The sequence below is a fragment of the Megalops cyprinoides genome, chromosome 7 (genome assembly GCF_013368585.1).
Source record: "Megalops cyprinoides isolate fMegCyp1 chromosome 7, fMegCyp1.pri, whole genome shotgun sequence".
NCBI classification, from domain to species: Eukaryota; Metazoa; Chordata; class Actinopteri; order Elopiformes; family Megalopidae; genus Megalops; species Megalops cyprinoides.
This window is the reverse complement of record NC_050589.1, coordinates 24,678,227-24,695,582: the sequence shown is the minus strand read 5'-3', so window position 1 is coordinate 24,695,582 and position 17,356 is coordinate 24,678,227. Positions and strand designations below refer to the sequence as shown.

The window sequence follows — 17,356 nt, the reverse complement described above, 5'->3', positions numbered from 1 at the left end:
TGATCTGCACAGCTCCCTAAATAAAGATACATGATTTTAAATGCTGCAGTTTATGGTTGTTGCAGGGGGAATCAGTTGCAGATGCAGTAATGGCCCTCAAAAGCTGACCCAACCACAGGCACTAGGGGGCGCAAGAGGTCAAAACAGGTTGGAGAAGTAGCAGCAGCCAGCAGAACAGTATTTGGTATGTTTTATGCTTTCATTTTACAAACAGAGGGACTGGACACATTGTAAGGAATCTAAATATATATGCTGTAATGCTCAGAGACACAGGCAGAAAGACATTTTTGTGAATCAGGTGTAATCAGCACATTTTCACTTTCTCTACTCTTTAAATGAAAGTAATGTTAGATTTTGTCTTTTCAAATTCAGCTGCTTTCCCCCAATAGTTTGTGTTGCCTCTACCGTTTTCTCAATACTCAATCACACATGCACATTATGACAATATACGCTAGATGTCGCTGTGCTATTACTTGACCTCAACAAAAGGCGAATTCAGGACACTATTACTGAACAAAAGTTATGATTATTACCATAGAAATGGACCGTGTTTATAACCATACACAAATCCATTATGGATTATATGTCTTTGTATTTGTCATCAGTGTGTCAGACGTAGCTCCTTGCCTCACCCTTGAATACAAAACACGAATAATTTATAGCGGATACCTTCTTTAACCTCGCTAGTCTAACTTGTCAATGCATGTTAACGAATGAAGCGGAGATAGCCGAACATTGAAGTCACTCCCTTCGCCGGAGACAGCCCGAGTATTTCCGGAATTGTCCGACGTTTTCCGAATCGTCCGTCCTGCCGGACTGCTGGAGGCGGCCGCAGCGCCATGTTGAGCGAAATCTCCCTTCTCAGTGAAAAAGGACTTTTAAAATAACACTTACTGAAAAGCAAGATTAAACAAGTCAAGCAGGAGAAGCCGGCGAGATTCCTCCGGGAAGCATAACCGAACCGGATCAACGGATACCCCGGCCGGGGAGGGGGAGACAACCCCCCACCGTCCCCCATGAAGATAAAACCCCAATAAAACATAGCTAGCTAGCTAACGTGCTAACGTTACTCTTTCCATTAAAAAGGCATTTTTATATCCCGGCTTGCCACCGGGAGTTAGCTAGCTTGCCTAGGCCTTGTGTGGGAAGAATTAGTTGCCGTGTTTTTAACATAGCTAGATAGCCCGCTAGCTAGCTATGTATTCTTTTTTTACACCGCTGTATTAATAGCTAGCTAGCTATTTCTTATTGTACATATTTTCTATATTTTGTTTAAATTTTTGCAATGAGTTTGCCGCCGAAAGCGGTACCGAAATCAGCCGCTGCCGCAGGAACTGGACCCGGACCTGGGCCATCTCCATCGAGCCAACTGCGGACTCCCCTGACCTCCGTGCCGCTACCGGGAGCCCCGGTCACTCCGCAGGCGCCCGCTGTGCCACCACCGCAGTATCCTTCACTCATAATACTCTCCTCCATTGCATTGGGGTTTCCCTGAGGAAAAAAAGCTTGTTTTGGGAAGGAGGGGGGCGGTTTCGAGGGGGGTGTTAGCCAGTTAGCAACACAGCTAGCTATCGAGCGTTTTAGGAGGTGAAGTATACCGGCTGAGGGTAAATGTTCCCAACAAGCTCACTAACGTTAATGTTACTTATATCGGTTTACGGAGTAACGGTCACTTCAGTGGAATTGTACCAGTGCATTTATTTGTCAGATAGACAGCCAGCACATACCGAGAAAGAGGTAAACTGTGGGGCATTAAGGGATCAGTAAGTCGGCTTTGTTCTGTGAACTTGGCAGTTTCGTTTTTCAGTGTGCGATGAAGTGTATGGTAGATAGCGAACGTTGACTATCTTGCTCGCTAACTAGCTATCAGATGTTAGTCAGCTGTAATAGTGTTTCAAAACCCAAGACCCGTGTTGTTGCCTTATCCTTATTAAAGGTAGGTACTTAACGTTAGCTAAGTAGCTAACTGTGTGGGGCCTGCCACGGTGTCGGGATTTTTCCCTACATCTTTTCGTTTGCTATAGGCAGCCGTTGATATGTGCTATGGCCTTTTAACAAGCTAGTCTTTGTCAGTTCGGTAGACCGGTATTTAGCTAAGACAGTCACGAAGACTAGCTAACGTTAGCTAGATCTGGTTACATCCTTATAGTTGGTTCATTTGAGATTGCTTTACTTCATGTTTAGCAAGACAGATACGATTATCCACGCGAGTAGCTAACGTTAGCTACCAGTGAGAGCTAACTGCACTGTTGTCTTTGTTTACGGCCAAAGCTAGCTAGCTCGCTGGCTAGTGCATCAGACAGTCAAACTGGACCGCCGGTGTGGTAACGTTAGCGAGCTATCCTGCTGTTTTAATATTTGATACGCTTGATGTAAGGGACAGCTAGCAATATTGTAGTCCAGTGAACAGTTGAGGAGTGGTATATAGCAGTTGTCATTTTTCTCTATGCTGCTGTGTAGGTTATATGCGTGCCGATGGTAATCAAGCATGACTTTTGATACAGGCTACGTTACACCGTGAACAGATGCTGCGCAGGTTTGATCGTATTTAATGCTGCGTCAAGAGGTTCAAGGTGTGTGTAATCTGTGCTCTTGCTAAACTTGATTGTCTGGAGTGCTGGAATTAACGATTGGCGTAACTAGATGAGAAATTACCAATTCAGATGGGAATGTCTGTAAAGGGTCGTAAACTGAGGACATTCCGTTAAACACGATTGGGAGTCGGTCTATTTTTTAAATGCCCAGTAACATAAGCTTGGCCTAGTGCCACGGCATTACTTTTTAGCTCCCAAGAAGATACGGGTAGGTTAAACAAAACCTGCATTAAACAGCAGTAGATGACAGTTGATCTTAATGCGCCCTCATCTGTTGTCGGCTGTATGAGCTAATGAAGAGTTCATCAAATATCCTAGCTAGCCTAGGGGTCATCGGTACAGCGATTCCAAGATTGCTTGGTTTGATTTTGTAAGACAGAAGAAAATAATTTGTATTTTTCGTGTGTCATCATTATGCTTCACTGCCGTTATTACAGCGCCCCTCTGTGTTTTCTAATTATCGCTGACATTCAAGGTCTGGTACTTATTTCAGGGAGCATTTGAGTTTGCCACCTTGTCGCCGTGTCAGTTGGAAAAACGGACTCCTTTCCCATGTAGGCATGTGGAATCGTGCTTGTCCCACTTGTTGGTGCTTTGTGTGGGGGTTCAGCCTATTCAGGCTGTGGCAGTGCTGTAATTTTACTGCTAGCCCTGCAACCCACACGTGCTTACCGATGACACGAGGATGCAGATGCTGCGAAGCACACATTTTGCAGAGAGTAGCATGGTTTCTTGTGCAGTTCATTTTACACCATTGTATGTGAAAACAGCCTAAATGGATTTCATTTCTGTTACTTTATTCCAACTAAAAAGTATAAATGTGTCTAACTGATGACAGTTTCTCTGGGTTCATGGGCGGAATTGCAGCGTGCTGTGAATTCCGTACGACGTTTAACAGAGATCCGTCCAGTGTTATATTTTTACAGATGTTTTCATTGTAGTCGTGCTGCCGTTTCCCAAGGCTTGGATGCCATCGTAAGACTGTAAAAGCACGCTCTGCTTTGCTAAAATCGTATCTGGTAAAGGTGATGCTACTGTGCGCCTGCCCACAAGCGAGGCGTTTGTTACCACGCCTCAGTTATAGGGGATGAATTGACAGAACGCCTCCCACCAAAGACGGATGACGCTGTTATAACTCCAGCTCCAAGTCTTTAAGTAGTTATTCATCTACTTATTTATTTTATTTATTACCATTGAGCAAATCAGAGCCTGCAGGTTTACTCCAGAATGTGGGAAGATGACTAACTTGAAGGTTTCATCGCCTGTCATCCCAGTTCTTCCTTCTGCTCTTAGTGAACCTTTATTTAAGAAAGAAAGGCAGCTAGACTGTCTAATCATGGCCAGATTGCTGCTGAAAACATCCAGTCTTGCAAATGCTCATCTTCACGTTCAGCCAAATGTCTTTTACTTAGCAGTTGCAGTCTGGAGCAACCCATGTCCAAGCTGGACAAAAAGGCAGTCCTTCCTTTGCAAATACAAATCAGCGACAGCTTACTCGGAATAACTGAACCACATTTGACATGGAGCATGGTAAACTAGTCTCTGCTTTTAGGTTCTATTGTTCTGATCACAGTATTAAGTCAATATTTCATCCGGTCTATAGACCTCTTCTAAGGACTGTAGGATTACCATCAGGTTAAGTTCATATATACACTGGGGTCCAACATTATTGGGACACTCACTTTTTTTTTCTGAAAACCCACAATATTTTTGCTGCATATTCCATCAGACATTGGGAAAGTCATATTTATGTCAGTGTCAATTTCAGCTTCATCTTCTGTGACCATGTTCCAACCTTGTTAGGTTTATATAGACTTCAGTATGAGTGTTCAATTAGGGGGCAGGGCAGCGTTCAGTCAGGGCTAATTGAAGTGATGGTCATTTTTGTTCACTTGTCTGCACTCAATAAGTATGCAGGTACCTTTTAAAATTAAGTTAATGTCATGGAATTGTCAGTTTGTTTGGCAGAATTAATGTCATACATATTATTAAAATGTTGGAAATAAGGGTAGTCATCAGGCAATTGTGTGCCAACCACATAAAGAGATGTTTTGAAAATGTTAATAGTTGCCAAAACATGTAACTGTTTTCGCCACACGATAAATTAGGTTCGAGTGATAAAACTAATAGCTACATGGACACATCCACACTTATCCGAAATGCCCAGGTGTCCCAATAATTTTGGACCTCAGTGTATACATATACATATATATGTGTGTATGCATACATCGTATTTATATATAGGTATGCGCAGACATTATAGCCACATTATTGTTTCATTTGGCTATACTGATATACCGGCATGGCTGACCTTGAAAACTGATCTTATTAGCTCTTTATTAGCTAACTCATTGCTTGGAAGGCAAGAATACCAATGAGATGTGAAAGCTGTTGCAGCTGTTGATAAGTAAAGTGCCATCAGTTTCAAAACCTTCGTGAGAGGAGTATGTGTAATGTAGCTCTATAGTGAGCGATGATGTGCAATATTGTCATCGCTCACTCACGTCCATTGTACCTAAGGCCATAGCTAATGGGGCTCTAAGTAAGGTCGTGAATGTCGGCATATGTATATTGTTGAAGAACCTGTGATGGTATGTGGGAAAACTTGTATTCTGCGCTCAGTCTGTAGTGTGATAGCTCTGTCAGCATGTTTGTAGTCTTGATAATAGGGATGAATAGCTTTAGGATCCCTCTTTTTCAGTTGATCGTGGTCTGAGGCTGGTCTAGTTGTATGCTTTTTCTGTCACTTTGCTTTCCTTTCATTTCACACTGGTTGGTCAGGACAAGCTGTCCACTGCAGCAGCCATGAAAGACAAAGGCGTGTAATAAACTGGGGGAAGCAGTATGGCGTAGGGGTAAGGAGCAGGATTCCTAAGCCTGGCTGCTGATTCAGTTCTCAGGTGGGGCCCTGCTTATGTACCCCTGGGCAAGGTATTTAACACTAACTGCCTCAGTAAATAACCAGCTGTGTAAAAAATGGTGAACGATGTAAGTCGCTCTTAATGAGTGCTTGCTAAGCAGAGAAATGAAAATAGGGCTGGGCGGTATAGCCGTCACGGTATATTGGATAGCTATTTTTAGCGCAATAACGGCTATCCCGGTATGCGGTGTTAGGTTTCTTCCCGTAATGTTTTCGCTTTGGTTATACCTGATGCGGGCGCATACCTTCTCCTTTATTAACAATAAAACAAATAATTCACTGAATAATCGACACCAATCGTGTATTTAGAATAAATGATTTTGCTCGTGAAACACAGCAGATTGTCTGTAGTTTGTGTACTTGCGAAAGCTACAACGTGAGATTGTTTAATTAACAAGGATGGCATTTATCGATTTAAATTACATTACATGCTCACGACACAGCTTTTGTGAGGTCTGTGTTCTAAATGTTATTGTTCACTGCTCTCGACCTAACCTAGAAGTTTATTCTCAGTAATTTAAATTGATTTAACTAAATTTAGCTCCATTTTGTAATTTGAATTTTGTAACACAAGAAAGCTATAATGTGAAACATTTAAGAGAAAGCTTTGGGATTACTTGCCACTTAATTATTCAAATTGCCATCCTTGTTGATTAAACAATCATGATGTAGCTTTCGCAATAGCAAACAAATTTCAGATAATCTGCGGTGTTTCGCGAGCATAACCATTTGTTCTAATTGGTGTCGATTAGTCTGTGAATTATTTGTTTTATTAATCAAGGAGGATAAAGGGGAACAGGTTGAAAGTAATGAGACATTTAAAGGTAGTGTTCGGGCTTCCCCTGTTTCCAGCTCACCCGCCGCCACTGCTCGTATCTATTCAATGTTGATATCACAGCAACAGCACTATGCTGCTTCCATGTGGTAGATAGAAACACATGGCTACAAAGATAAAGAGTGAAAACATATGCTATGTGTTTTTCAAAGCTAATAGGTAAGTTAACCAACATATAGATACAAGTGATATTTTTCTGCCCCGGAAGCATTTCACTGAATTTTAGAGGTGTGCTCCTGCATCAGGTATGACTAAAGGGAAAACAATACGGGAATAAACTTAACGCCGCATACTGGGGATAGCTGTTATTGTGCTAAGAATAGCTATTTGATATACCGCGACGGCTATACCGCCCAGCCCTAAATGAAAATGAAGACATGTGTAAGAGTCATAAACAAGGGCATGTAGCTGCATTGGTCTGTCATTATGATTGCTTGGAGTTGCAATTTTTACTGCATCTCTATTTTTAAGCAAGCTCTACCTGGCTTTGTGTCCATGCCAGTCCAATGATTAGAAACACTGTCCTTTAAATGGCGTTAATGGTCCGGTTCGGTTTTGCATTTGGGCAATTCTTTTTTTTCCCTTTCAGGCTGTAGAATATGAATTATACCGACACAAGACAATATGTTTTTGTTGTGCCAGCGCCAAGCCACATTCCATTATGGCCAATGGTGTCAACCACACCACTCCCCTGTTGTCGCCATGCTGTTTGTTTCTCGCAGTGCAGTTGCTGGGCTTGGCTTATGCTCTGCAGTGGTAGAAATTCACAAAATATTTGTGGAACCCACAGACCTGTACCAAAGCAACTTGACTCACAGTTTGGCGGGGACGTACAAATGCGATGACTGCGTAAACGAGTTGTTGCCGCTGAACATTGATCTCAGAGCTGTGTTCTTAAATGAGAAACGTCTCATGACCGTGGTTTTTGGACTGCCATGCCCTTCATCACTCTTATGGCTGTGGTCAGGTTGTGATGGCTGCGGTTGAACCATGATCTCTCCAGGATGCTGAACAACACAAACACTCTTGCTTCCCTCAGGTTTCTGCATTCCTCAATTCCCTTCAACGTTCTGTTCTTTCTTACCACTGTCTCAGCTGTTTAGCCTCTCCATCACACTGTGTCTTCCCCATTCCTGTTCTTATACCCCATTTCCATTGACAGCTGGATAACTTCTGTAATATCAGTCACCGCTTTCTGAGCCTGCAGCCCTGGCATTTCTAAACTCCCTGACAAAATAGAGATTGACTTTGCTGAACTTAATCTCTTACACCCATTTCTAGCTGCTTAGATTAACCTTGTTTTTTTTCCTGAAGTCCTGCAGTGCATCATTTTAAGTTTTCCATTTCTTGACATCTGAGTTTCTCTGACGTCGCAAGTGGTTTCTACATTGACATTTGCTCATGTTTCATCATGCTTGTCATGTGATCAGTTGTTTGCATTCAGTCTGTCGCTTGATATGTTTGTTGCAATCAGTGCCATATGTTTTGAAAAACTGCTGGCCTTACAGTGTCTGTTTAGTGCCAATACAAATATTTCAAGGAATAATTCTAATAATAGCCTAATCAAAGTTGCTGAATTATTCATACGGTTTGTTACCACACTTTGACCCTGCAGTGCCTTTTAAACCTTGTGGATGTCAAGTGGACTGTCATAAACCCACCTTCACTTTCATGTGTTTCATGATGCGGTGTGTGGCTGCACTGATTGCCATAACTCTGCGGACCAGCAAAAACAACAGCACTATTGTTAACCCCTCCCCCTCCTGATTATCAGATGTGGGAGAGCTGAGAGACCACAAAGGAAGCCTTCTGCCGGAGCTGAACGGAGGCACGGTTTCAGTGTGGGCTTCAGGGTGCCGTTTACACACTGCGCACTTCAGCGCACTCTGAAGGCCGGCCTCTTGCTCTGCTCTGAAAGCGAGCTCATGTTACGGTCAAAGCCAGTCAGAGGTCCGCAGCTGGTCTTGCCTTCTGGCCATTAGAGATCAAGAAATAATAACAGCTGGGATCAGCGTCTGACCCCAGGTGTCTGACCTTTGATGTGGACAAGCAGTCACCACAGGGCAGCTTCCTCCTGTGATGTCATGCCTGTTCCCAGAATCCCTTGGGTTCCGATCAAAGGCCAGCCCGGCTGTTTGGCTGGTCTCTCTGCCTGTCGACAGCTCATCTCTCGGCAACAAAATGGGGATTCCCCCAGCTTACTTACAGTAAATGTTTGTTCTCCTTGATGTTCCTTCCTGTTCACATCGAAATAAGTCCACTGTCCTGTACAAGGCTGTCCTTCTCTCATTCTTCACATAGCAAGGATGTCAGGCTCTTACGGTCTGGTGACATGGTGTGCTTAGTAGACTGTACTCCTGTGGAAGGTTGAGAGCTTCTTTTGGGCACAGTAATATGTTTGCCTTATACTTTTGAAGACAGTATATTGAAATTTTGCTGCAGTACTCCAGGTTTAGCATTTAAAATATATTCATGTGTCAAATTTTCTTTGTTAAAAGCCAAGCTGTGTATAACCTCAAATAAATCAAACTGTAACCTGGACTTAATATACTGGAAATAGTGTAAGAGGGCCACAAACTTTTGCTACATAGACAGTTTGAGGTGTTTGTCTAAAAATATCAAATAAAGTCAGTGAATCATGAGTTTATGTAATATGTACCTGCTCTAACTGTGGGGAGTGGGCATCACTTCAAAGCTCTGGAAAGATCTCTCCATAACAAAGGGCAGTGGGTATTGACGTAATGCTCGAACACGTCCGTCCAGTGACTCGGATTTATTGCACCGCAGCCTGCAGTTCTGCTACATTGTCATTCGCCCGTGCCCGTCTGACAAATGAGAGAGCGGAGGAAAGTTTTAAAAAACACAGCGCCGGCGTTTATCTTGCCAGAGCAGAAACCGACGCTGCAATCAGTCCTGCGGGTCCGCTGACGGACATATGGGATTGACGGGCCCAGATTAGGCAGAGCCCTCATTCTGCTGCACTCAGGTCCTTCAGGTTCCTCCTCCTCCTCCATGCGAGGACCTGGGTTTATGCAGCACTCAAAGCAGTCAGCCGGCAGCCACACACACACACACACACACACACACACACACACACGCACACTCGGTTAGTCACCGCCACTATGCGTGCCTGGTACTGGGTTGTCGAAAAGGAACATCTTGCGCCTGGGGATTCTTGCAGAATGTTCCGTGTTTTGAGTGTCACCTTTCTCTGGTCAGTTCTGTTTGCCCATCCTCACCCTCCCTGTGCCAGCTGGAAGAACTATCAGTCGGTTCCCCCTTATTATCCACAGCCTAGCATTGCTTTCACTTCCGACTACTGAGGTGCCTTGTCCTTAACTTAGTTCCAAATTGAAGTGGGCATTGCATTTTTTTGCAGTTTGTGTGTTGTTTTTTTTGTGAATGTCTGAGACAATCACACTAATGGGAATGGTAATCTTGATTACACCTGATGCTTTACCCATAATTCAACACTGATTTACAAATCTCAGTGTGGTAAAGGGGGGTGTCCAGTCTACTGACACTTTCTTCTTAACTTAGATGACCAAATTTAGACATTTAATTTTAAATGCATATATGCAATATATGCAACATTTATCATTACTCTTCAGTCTTTTTTTGCTATTCCCTACTATTGATGATATTGTAGTGTGTATATTGGTTGCTGAAATTTAAGAACACAGCGCCATGGAAGTTAGATTGGAGTGAGCCTGTCGTAGTGGCCAATGGCAGTAGGGCAATGCAGTGGTCCCATAAGACCGTGTGTGTGTGTGAATCTGTGTCTGCTCTCATGGTGAGGGGAAAATGGCCTCTCTGCGAGATCCCTCTCCTGTCTCCACTCAGAAAGCACTGTCCAGGTTTCCCATAAGAACGCCCCAGCCAGAGAAGGAACGGGGCTTTGCTGCGTGCCTGTGTCATGCAGTTAACCTGCTAAACTTATGGAAGGAACTGGAAAAGCAGCTGAGGCTTTTAGGAGTTTAAAAAATAAGGGAACAGTTAGACTCATGGATGTATCTCTGCATTGCTTCTCTTCCGTCTGGGGTCCAGTGGCACTCCATCATCCTCTGTACTCCAAAGTTAGCCCTGTCTCTCTAACTGATGACTGATGCCGTGTAGGTCAGGACCCTAGGAAAAGGGGGGAGCCCCTGACTGCGCTCCCCTCCTCTCTGCTCTCTCGTGCTGTTAGCATTTACTCTGCACAAAGTGGCGGGTCGTTTTTCGGCAGTGTGCAGGAGGCAGCTGAGTTTTTATGGCCTTCCCCATCACTCCCAGAGCTGCAGAGCAGTGTAGAGAGGGGAGATGCTCCCGTCGGCTGTCTTCTTTCTCTCTCTGACTCTCACACTCTCTGTCTCCCCCATTATTTCTCTCTCCCTCCTTCTCTCTCTCCCTCTCTGTCTCTCTTTCTTTCCTTGTAGTTGGTTCCCTCTTCTTCTGTCTCAGTGTTTCTTTCTTTCTGATTCTCTGTGTTTGTCTCTCACTGTCAGTTCTGTTAGCTTTATTTCCATAACAAGTATATTATTATGTTGCCAAAGCATGTGCTGAAATAAGAAATATCAAATAGAATGATAAAATAATAAAATCTAAATAAATAAATAATATAATAATAAGAATAAAATATAAATATAGCAACGGGCACTTATAGGTACTTATTTTCTTTTCGTATCTTCCATATTACCCTCTCTCGGTGCCTCCTCGATTTCTCTGAGGTGAAGGGGGGCGGTCACACATGAATGAGATTCCCAGCCAGTGGCTGTGCCCCGTGTTGGCGGGGGTGTTGGGGACGGGGCTGCCCCTGTTTTCCGGAGCGATGTGCGCTACGCTCCCCAGACAATGGCAGGTCTGCTTAGCATGCAGGGCTGGAGCCCAAGGGGGGCCGTTCTCACCGCCTGCCAACAATGGCGTCTCGTACGCGGATCAGGGCAGACACTGAGGAGTCTTTCTTCTGCCCCTCTTTGACCGTATGTGAGTGGAATTCCTGGAGATGTTTCCTCAACAAAATGGTCAACACTTCCTGCTTGAGACAGGTCCCAAGGGCCTTGTATTATCTGTCTTTCGGTTCACATGCTTTTCGTGGAGTGACTAATATCTTCCTAAATTTAACATTGATTTTAAAAACGTATTTCATGGAAATCTAGATTACAAAGGATAGAAATGTTCTTTTCAAAATGGACGCTTTGTACACTTGTGCGTTCTGAGGGCTTTGGGAGTGTTGGATGTCATTTCCCTGTTGCCTTGTAATGCAGAAATGGTAATGAAAGCTAACTCTAACATGTGGTGATTTTAAGAGGTCCTGGTAGTGGGAGCCCAGAGAAGAAATGCTTGTGGTGTTCCACAGCATGTGAACATGTTGCTGGAATTGCTTGCAAGAGGAGCCAGCAGCAGTCAGTTGATGTGAGGCTATGTCAGTTCCAGTAGACCAGCGTTTCTCAAACCTCTCCTGGAGTACCACTTGTCCTGCATGTTTTAGATCTCTCCCTGTTCTAACACAGCTGATTCAAATGATCAGTTTGTTATTAGGCAGCTTCAGGAGTTCATAACAAGTTGATCATTTGAATCAGCTGTGTTAGAGCAGGGAGAGATCTAAAACATGCAGGACAGGTGGTACTCCAGGAGGGGTTTGAGAAACGCTGCAGTAGACCATTTTCTGGTAGTGCCCTGTTTAGCAATCCTGACCAGACCCATTGGGGGAAACTCCAGGCACTACCTGTCACTTGACAGCCCCAGGTGTATAGAATCGATTGGTATTGTAATGGGTTGCACTATTTCCGTCTTGATTGGCTGGTGACAGAGAACCCCAGGGAGAGATGTGATTGGATAGTTGAAGCATAATGTAACTTAACAGCACACCTGTGACTACTTTTCCTAGCATTCCTCTTCCTCTTGCCCACACTGATCAAACCGTTTAGTAAATGTATTTTTTTTTTCATTGTAACAGGGCTCCAGACCATTTAGTCGCATTTTGCGATCATTTTTGGAGACTAAATTTTATAACTAGGCGCACCAGTGCGACTTGCAAATATGCCCGCATATGCGAACATTTTTTGAGAGTGTGCAAGTTAAAATTTCACGTGGTCGCATTCGTGCGAGTGCATGATGATCATTTTGGTGGCCTTCCCGCACGGGTACTGCGTTAACCATTGTGGTAGAAAGTAGTACTTTTTCTTCACTGGCTTAGTCGGTCTCTCCCTACACGGGCACTGATGATGAAATGCACGAAATCCATTTAGCTGTTACCCTCTTCCAAAGATGGAGCGGTCTATAGCTGATTATTTTAATCTTTTAGCACGTAACTTATTTTATGCTATGTAGCGTGCGTAATGTTACATGGTTCATTATGTTTTCATTAGCGTTATTAAGCTTCTCATAGTTTTCACCACCGCATTTGCTATAATTTTTAGAGTTAAATCGCTGTTGCCTCAAAGCTAGAATTAGCTAGAATTTTTCCAGTCTCGTGTTCTAATCGCACCAGTTTTAGCATACGCGCTAAATGGCTAAGCACACCGGTGTGACCGTACGTGGGAAGGGGTTAAAAAAAAGAAAGACTGGTGGAGAGGGAGAGCCAGCGAGAGGTCCCGATTCAGACACAACTGATGATGAGAGCGCAAGTGCAGGCAGGGAGAGGCCGACTGAGCCAGTGAAGAAGAGAAAGTAGTACCTGTGGTTGCGGTACGAGGGAAACTTAATGTTCAGATTAAAATATTTTGCAAATATCAAGTCTCGAGTCACTGTCAATCTTTACATCAATGCAAAACTAGGGTATGCAGATTAAGACAACTATTCATCAGCATGCGAGGTCATTGATTAATACCATGCTGCACAAAACAAAGGGTGCGACCAAATCATGTGCGGGTGTGACCAACTGAGAAAGTGCTACCAGTGGAAAAGTTAGTCTGGAGCCTTGTGTTTACATTTGTAAATTTATGTTTTGGTGTTTATGTTTAAAAAAGCACCATTTAGCTTTTTTTCTCTTAAAGCACTACTTCACTTTGTGCCTTTTTCTTTTAAAATAAAACAGCACATTGCTATTTCTGTAAATTGTCTATTTATTACCAAAGCATTTATCAGTAATACAGTTAAGATGGAGAAAATATGAATCTGTTGCATTGCATGTCGATTTAAGTGGTGCGCCTAAATTTTATGCTGGTGCTCCTTAAACTTTCAGTAAGGAGCACCAGTGCTGCTAGTGGAAAAAGTTAGTCTGGAGCTCTGTTTTAATGTTAGTAGTAGTGTTATTCAGTCAAGGTTCAGTTGTAAAATAAAAGTCCTGTTTGTTTGCCTTTAGCTCTTCCTGTTCGTCCCTATTCACTGACACCATGAATGTGCTCACTTTGTGGCCAGGCAGAATGCCCTGGCTTTGTGATGTCTCCTGAGCTGTATGCTCTGGATGTGTCTGTATTGCATTTTCCTTCTCTATCTGGCAGTCCTTTCTCCCTGCTTTTCTGGTTAACTGCCTGGCTGAGCAGAGGGTGAGGCCTGCACTCTGTGTCTTTACATTTCCGTGATTCACTTTTGCAGCTTATGGACATGTGACTAAGCTCTGTTTGGCTATTCTAGCCGGTGTGAAGTGAAACCAAGCACACAGGCCAGCACTGCTGCATCCTCTTTCCAAGAAGGGCACATTCTTGGCTGCTTAGTATGGTAGCAATTAAACTGGAGTCCCAGCAGCCAGTAAGTTCTCTCCTTGGTGTCTTATGAATGGAACCAGTTGCTTGTCTTTGTGGTATAGTCTGAATGGAGCCAGCGGGTTATCTTCCAAGGCCAGTCTGAATGGAGCCAGTAGGTTCTCCGTTTAGTGTGTTAAAAGTGGAACATTTGGTTCTCCCCTTGGTGCATTTGAAAGGAACTCATAGGCTCTGTTCGTAGTGCAGCCTGAATGAAATCTTTAAGTGTTCTCCCTGGTACAGTCTGAATGGAATTCAAAGGTTCTCTTCCTGGTACAGTCCGAATGGAGTCAGTAGGTTCTTTTCCTGGTGCTGTCTGAATGGAGCCAGCGGGTTCTGTTCCTGATGTGTTCTAAATGGAGTCTGTTGTTTAAAGGACAATTGCGGAGGCCTTCTCATTACAAAGGCCTTACTATTGTCAGGGCCCGGGGTCGGGCAGAGCATGAGGGACCTGCCACCGTGACCACAGAGATGGAAGGCACCCCGCCTCTCGATTCCTCCATCAGTGGCAAGCCTAGCTCTGTCTGTCCTGATTTGAAACTTAGCCTCAGCTTGGACTGAGCCTCAATCCGTCATTGCTGAGAGCAGAGATGAAGACGTCTGTTCTGAGGTTTTGGAAGGCTTAACGGTGGCATCTGGGCAGCAGTGTGGAATGGCAGATGTTACAATCAAAAGTTTGTTGGGGTACTGTTGCTGAACCCTTGAGCAAGGTACTTCACCTTGATTCCTTCAGGAACTGAAAGAGACATCTAAAATGTGAGCCTTAAGTTTCCCTAGATCAGGATATCCTAAGCAATCACATGAATATTAGTAATAACAAAGCTGAACTGAAATTGAAGCTCTTGTTCTGTTGTTTTTCAGTGGAGTAGGATCATTTGTTTGGCTGACAGTTTTAGAGGATGGTAATGTGGTGCTTGTCTAACAGGTGGTCCAGGTGGCTCGGCGGTTCTGCCAAACATAACAGAACAGAAGCTCAGACCTGCCCATATCTGCTGAAATGACTTTGCTTTGCATAGAATTCAGTTTGAAGCCTCATTGAACGTATACATGGATTTGAACTGTGCACTTGTTAATGCATTATGCCATGTTATTACAGAGCTGACACTGAACTGATAGATGGAGTCTGTTCAGCCACTGAACTGCAGTTAGAGCAGACCTACTGTAAATCCAGTCAGAGTAGGCATGGTTTTACAAAGTCTTCGTTTTTGGTTGGTTTAGATGCCGCCCCACTTTTCATACGCTCTGGCCCTGACTCTCCAGTTCTCCCGTGTGTGTGGCCTTCTCCTATTACTGCTGGCTTCCGCACCCCAGAACATCAAGGTCAGATAGATACAGCCATGTATCAGACCAGACATCATCTCCGGGGATGATCATGTATTAAAATGAAAGAATTTATGTGCAAAGGCTGATCAGTCAGAAGCAGCTGCCAACTCAGCCTCTCAGTCAGTGCAAAGTAGGCGTTTCCCATTACATAAGAGGGAAGTGCTTATCAAGCAACTCTCCTCACTGAAATTAGGGATGGTCTGTACATAATTATCTCATACAATATCTGTAAATCTGACAGATATGGCCTATGGCCGGTAACTCGGGGTATGTCTGTAGGGCTTTCACTGTGGGATCTCCTGACCAGCTCTGTGACATGGGCAGTGTGCCATCCTAAATTGTGGGCACGGGCTTCCCCCATCACACAGATGCTGTCCCCTGCTGAGGTCCTTTCTGCACTGCTGCAGAGGCACTGACAGGCAATCCTGACTGCAGCACCTGGCCGTGTAATATTCTGTCTCTGCCAGTCAAGGTGGGCTTTTACAGAGCCCGTGCATTTGATGCTGAATCTGCAGATTTATGCCCAGTGTGTACCAAAGGCCTTCAGAAGCAGGACATGTTTAGACCTCTGTGGTGTTCACTGAAGAATTGTACTTTTTCTGGAGAACTTCTGGGAAGATTCTGCACTTAGCATGAAATGTATTTGCTTAGTTTGCTTAAATGTGAATCCAGTAAGCAGGGATTGTGGCACAAATTTGCATCGTTTATTTGCACCTGCTGTTCTTTGGCCTTTGGCTTTGATCCTGAAAGTAAATTCAGTTGTGTGGGTACAGGGGGCAGGGGCCGTAGTGATCTCGTTAGACTTTGGAATGAATCCTGAAATAAAATTGCAAAAAGTGGGTCAGGCGCTGGGCCCTAGGTTTAGGTGCCCCGTGGGGGTAGTTGGTAGCCTCTCCATAACCGCACTGCCATGTAGCTGTGGTCTGCTGGGACCTGGAGCCTCTGATCTCTCGGGCCGCGCGGCAGCCCCCGCTGCTGCCTTAGCTCCATTTGGCCTTTTTAAAGCGGAATGCTTCTCAGCAGTTCCCCTCTCTCTTTCCCCTCCCACTGGCGCAGATCCAGGCAGAGACGGAGGCTCCAGTCTGCCAGCAGAGAGAGGGAAGAAACGAATGCGAGGAAAGCCAAACCTTGCCTTTCTCTGAAAGCATGTGACCCGGGCACCATGCCGCTCGCTGACACCTTTAGCTGTCAGAACAGGTTGCTCCAGCATTTCCTTTAGCGCTTCCTGTTCAACTACCTCCTCTGCAGTTAGGGCGCCATAGAAACGGGAAACGGGGTTTCATCAAGCCTATCAAAGGTGTGCTAATCCTTTACTTGCTAAAGAAGAAGAGTTACTGGGGACCCGAATGAGACCCTGGTAGCATCATCAAAAGCCAAATGAGACGCACAAGAAGCTCTTTGTTGCCAAACTGTGTAATAGAATAGATTAAACATGACAGTAGCTAATCACTTTGCAGTGATTGCGAGTTTACATTTAATTGTTAATGAAGTTCAGTAATTGCGTGTACTACTTATGTATAATGTCAGTAACACACTGTTGGTGATAAAGATATTAAATATTAATATGACTTTACATTTGATTAGTATCAAATTTGATGTATTTCGTTGTATTTTTGCTTGTGTTTGCCAGCTGGGTAGAATTCACACTTGGTGAATTGGCAGGAGCAAATGTATTCATTGCAGGAAAGGAATGATGAGGGCACTAACAGTTTATTTTTCTGCTGAAAATAGCGTGCAGGAAAAAAGAATCTGCACCCTGTTGCTGACGTGTCTGGCCTGAAAGGGGCGCTTGGCTGGAGTTTTCCTTAATGCATCCCTTTCCCAGGATTCCCAGAATCCAGCCACCCCTGGAGGACCGGATCTTTCCTGCGCAGGCCGGAGTTGCGGCCGTCTACAGTGTGAGTGTGAGCCCCGTGAGCCCCTCTCTCTGTCGTCTGAATATGAGCTCCTCCACACCCCTTCACTCCTCTGTCTGTGCCCCTGCCTCTCTGCCCAGCACCACCCTTCTCTCATTCTCCTAACC

The 17,356-nt window shown here is 44.3% G+C and overlaps 1 protein-coding gene across 11 annotated transcripts in view; it reads left to right on the top strand.

The window, feature by feature from the left end:
* Window positions 1-806: 806 nt before the first annotated feature.
* eif4g3b (eukaryotic translation initiation factor 4 gamma, 3b) overlaps window positions 807-17,356 on the top strand; it is a 55,713-nt gene continuing 39,163 nt past the window's right edge. For all 11 annotated transcript variants that reach the window (XM_036532531.1, XM_036532526.1, XM_036532530.1 and 8 more), the window contains exons 1-2: window positions 807-1,446; window positions 17,159-17,231. In XM_036532531.1, the coding sequence (XP_036388424.1) occupies window positions 1,286-1,446; window positions 17,159-17,231 (234 nt within the window). In that variant the 5' untranslated portion in view covers window positions 807-1,285. The remainder of the gene's footprint in view (window positions 1,447-17,158; window positions 17,232-17,356) is intronic.